The sequence below is a fragment of the Panicum hallii genome, chromosome 4, assembly GCF_002211085.1.
Source record: "Panicum hallii strain FIL2 chromosome 4, PHallii_v3.1, whole genome shotgun sequence".
Taxonomy (NCBI): domain Eukaryota; kingdom Viridiplantae; phylum Streptophyta; class Magnoliopsida; order Poales; family Poaceae; genus Panicum; species Panicum hallii.
The window spans coordinates 20,205,183-20,208,683 of NC_038045.1; the positions used below are offsets into that span (position 1 = coordinate 20,205,183).

At 49.4% G+C, this 3,501-nt stretch overlaps 1 protein-coding gene across 1 annotated transcript; it reads right to left on the reverse strand.

The window, feature by feature from the left end:
• Nucleotides 1–1,777: 1,777 nt before the first annotated feature.
• Nucleotides 1,778–3,064, reverse strand: LOC112888550 (peroxidase 5-like). The gene is made up of 2 exons (XM_025954776.1): nucleotides 2,840–3,064; nucleotides 1,778–2,728 (listed from the first exon to the last, which is right to left on the reverse strand). The coding sequence occupies exons 1-2, from the start codon at nucleotides 3,062–3,064 to the stop codon at nucleotides 1,778–1,780; spliced, it is 1,176 nt and encodes a 391-aa protein (XP_025810561.1).
• Nucleotides 3,065–3,501: the final 437 nt, after the last annotated feature.

The window sequence follows — 3,501 nt, forward strand, 5'->3', positions numbered from 1 at the left end:
ATGGCATGCTTCGAGATGCTAGGATTGAGAATCTCATGAGAGCACAAATCAAGAGATGGGGTTGGCTAGGCCCGGTGACACTCGGTGGAGCTCTCATTACAAGGCTGTATGCAACATCATTGCTATCTGTATGCAACATCATTGCTATCTGTATGCAACATCATTGCTATGTATCCTATAATCCGTGAAGTTCTTTTCACTCTTGGAGAGGATACTACTGTTAGAGCTGATTGGACAAAGATACATACCATGCTTGGTGCATTTGAGTCATTTGACTTTGTGTTTTGTTTACACTTAATGTTTACTATTCTTGGATACACAAATGATTTGTCAGAGTGTTTGCAAAGAAGGAAGCAAGATATTCTTAATGCAATCACACTCGTTAAAGCGGCAAAGAAAAGAATGGAACACTTAAGGAATCATGGTTGGGATCAATTTCTTGATAGGGTCATTTTATTTTGCAACAAGCATGGTGTCCAAGTTCCTGCTATGGAGGGTAATTATGTGCCTTTTGGAAGATCTGTTTGGTTTGTTCATGACCAAAATAATGATGGCCACTTTAGAAGAGCAATATATATTGGGGTCATTGATCAAATTAGCATAGAGCTTGCTAGTCAGTTTGATGAAGTTAATATGGAGTTACTTTCTTGTATGGCAGCCTTTGATCTTTCCAACTCATTTGCTTCATTTGATGCACAGAAGCTACGTAGACTAGCTGAGTTCTATCCTAATGACATATCAAGCACTGACTTACTAAAACTGGACTTGCAACTTGATAATTTTATTGATGTCCTAAGAGAAGATGATGACTTCAAAGACCTACACAATCTTGTTGATCTCTCAGTTAAGCTTGTTGAAAAAAAAGACATAAGGTGTATGATGTTGTGTACTTGCTTCTCAAATTGGTATTGCTTTTACCGGTGGCAACAACAAGTGTTGAAAGGGCATTCTCTACAATGACTTTTGTGAAATCTAAATTGAGAAACAAGATGGGTGATAGTCTTTTGGATGATTGTCTTGTCACATACATTGAGAAGGACTTTTTCTTTGAAGTGGATGAAGAAGACATAATTCAAACTTTTATGAACTTGAGGAAGCGTAGGCCAAATAAGAACACATAGTCTTTTGGTATGTGTAAGCTTGTTTATGCATCTTTCGCACTTTCCTAGACCATATTTTGTTCTAATGTATGCAACTTTCGCACGTATTGTTGAATGCAAGACTTTATATGCTATTTACCGAATTTTTACCGAATTATTTACAAAACTATATATGCATTTTACTGAATTGCATATGAAAATTTTGTTGTAGCATACCCTATACAAAAATCCTGGCTCCGCCACTGCAGAACAGTGGCTATATATCTATGTGTCGGATTCTGAGACGATTCTGCATTACTGCAGAACCAGCCAGTAGCAAATGATTTTGCTGAATTGCTATGAACATTCATCAACATGTTTATTGATTTCAGCTGGATTCCTTATGGGAGATTCAAAGGTGAGACTGTGCCTTGAAAAAATAAATAAATAAATAAAAACATTAGCATATTGTATGGCAAATACAACAATTTCTTTCTTTCAAAAAAAAAGACAGAGCAAAGCAAAGCAGGTATATTACTACTAATTAGGGTGATGCATAGCATACATCACTCGTTTTGGAGATATACTACGTTCCTGAGCACCTAGCTAAGTAACAGACCTCTGGAGCAAATTAAATGTACGTAGGTAGTAGTAACACGGCCGCTCCAACCCCATGGCGGCGACGGCGAATACTGGCCTCAGTGAAAACCACGGAAGAATCCGTTGATCAGATCGCCCATCGGATGGTGCGGGAACGGTCGTGGCGGCCGCCGCTGCCGGAACCATGGGAAGTGCGGCCGGAACCACGGCAGCTGCTGCTGCTGCTGCAGCTGCTGCGGTTGCGGTTGCTGCTGCTGCTCCTGCCCGTTCACCAGCCGGCACTGCCTCCTCACCTGGCCCTTGTCCTCGCCGATGAGCACGTCGAGCATGCCGACCTTCTGCATCGCCTCCGCGAACTTCTGCTGCCACATGACCTCGTCGCGAGCGAAGGCCTCCACCATCGCCCTCGTCTGCGTGTCCTCGATGAGCGCGTTGTCCGAGGTCAGCAGGCCGCGCCTCGCGAGCAGCTCCGAGTAGTAGGCGGCGTCGAGCCTCTCCCCGGTTCGCGCGTCGAACTTCACCTTGGGCGCCTGCTGCGGGTCGTTGTTGGGGTTCTTGGGCGGGCACACCTGGCGGAGCCGCGCGGCGTAGTCCGGGTCCAGCGAAGGGTCCACGTCGGCGTCTTTGGAGAAGCCGTAGATGCGGTTGGAGAACATGAAGCAGTGGGCGCCGCCGATGGAGTGCGCGCCGGAGAGCGCCACGAGGTCCTCCTGGGTGAGCCCCCGCTGGCTGAAGAGCTCGGTGAGGCGCGGGACGTGGTGGCCCGGCACGGGGAAGTTGCCGGGGAGGTCGTCCATGTTGGAGCGCATGCCGTCGCGGCGCCCCGCCGCGACGTCGTAGCTGGGGAGGCCCGCGGCCACGGCGGCGTCGCGCGCCGCGAAGGCGAGGATGTCGGCGCAGGAGACCGTGCGCGGGCACATGGCCTCCACGGTTGACTTGGCGATGTCGATGGTCCTGAGGCCGACGAGGGTGAACCCGTTGGCCGACGATTCCTTCTCCGGGACGTCGCCGGCCGGCGACTCGTCCAGGAGGATGGAAGCGTCGCAGCCCTGCACGCACGCACAGGCCGGCCGGCCGGCGACGGCACACGCATGCACGGTCACGACATGGCAGCATGTATACACGCATGAGGAGCAAATTAAATAAGTAATGTCCGTTACCGTGATGAAGCAATCGTGGAAGAAGAGGCGGATGAGGCCGGGGGCGATGCCGCGGTTCATGCCGATCTCGTTGTTGACGACGTTGCGGATGGCGCCCTCGGCGTCCGGGCACGACTGGCCATAGAACCCCACCTCCAGGCCGTCGACGATCGACGCGTCGACGGCGCCCCGCCGGGCCGCCGACGCGAGCAGGGCGACAAGGAATAGCAACGTGAGCCGCGGCATGACGAGTTCTGGCTGCGCGCTTGTTAGCTCGCACGACTGGGAGAGCGAGCGAGGAGGCGGAGTTGGGTGACGCTGAAATTAATTGCTGCAGAGGCAGGTAAGCTTAACGACGAGCTTGATTGCAGGGAAGGAGCCACGCAATGGCCTCACATTGTTTAGCCGCTTCCTTTTGGAATAGACCCTGCTAAAAATAGGCGCCAAAGGTCAATTTTGCGTCGGTCCTTGCCATCCATACAAGGTAGTTTATTGTGTGTACGATGGAACTAATCGAAAAAAGAAGAGTTTCAGTTTTAAATTAATTCGAAGATAAATTATGACCATGACGAAAATTGCGTACAGAAAGTGAATATATGTAAATATGCTGAACAAGTGATTTAAGATAAAACATTGCAGCAGCAAGATCAACCCTAATCAGATCATACTTGTCACACCCGGTT

Excerpts from the sequence above, each read along its gene's own strand:
- LOC112888550 (XM_025954776.1), bottom strand. The coding sequence starts at position 3,064 with ATGCCGCGGCTCACGTTGCTATTCCTTGTCGCCCTGCTCGCGTCGGCG. Across the intron at positions 2,729-2,839 it reads TCCACGATTGCTTCATCACG|GGCTGCGACGCTTCCATCCT; the intron begins GTAACGGACATT and ends GCGTGCGTGCAG.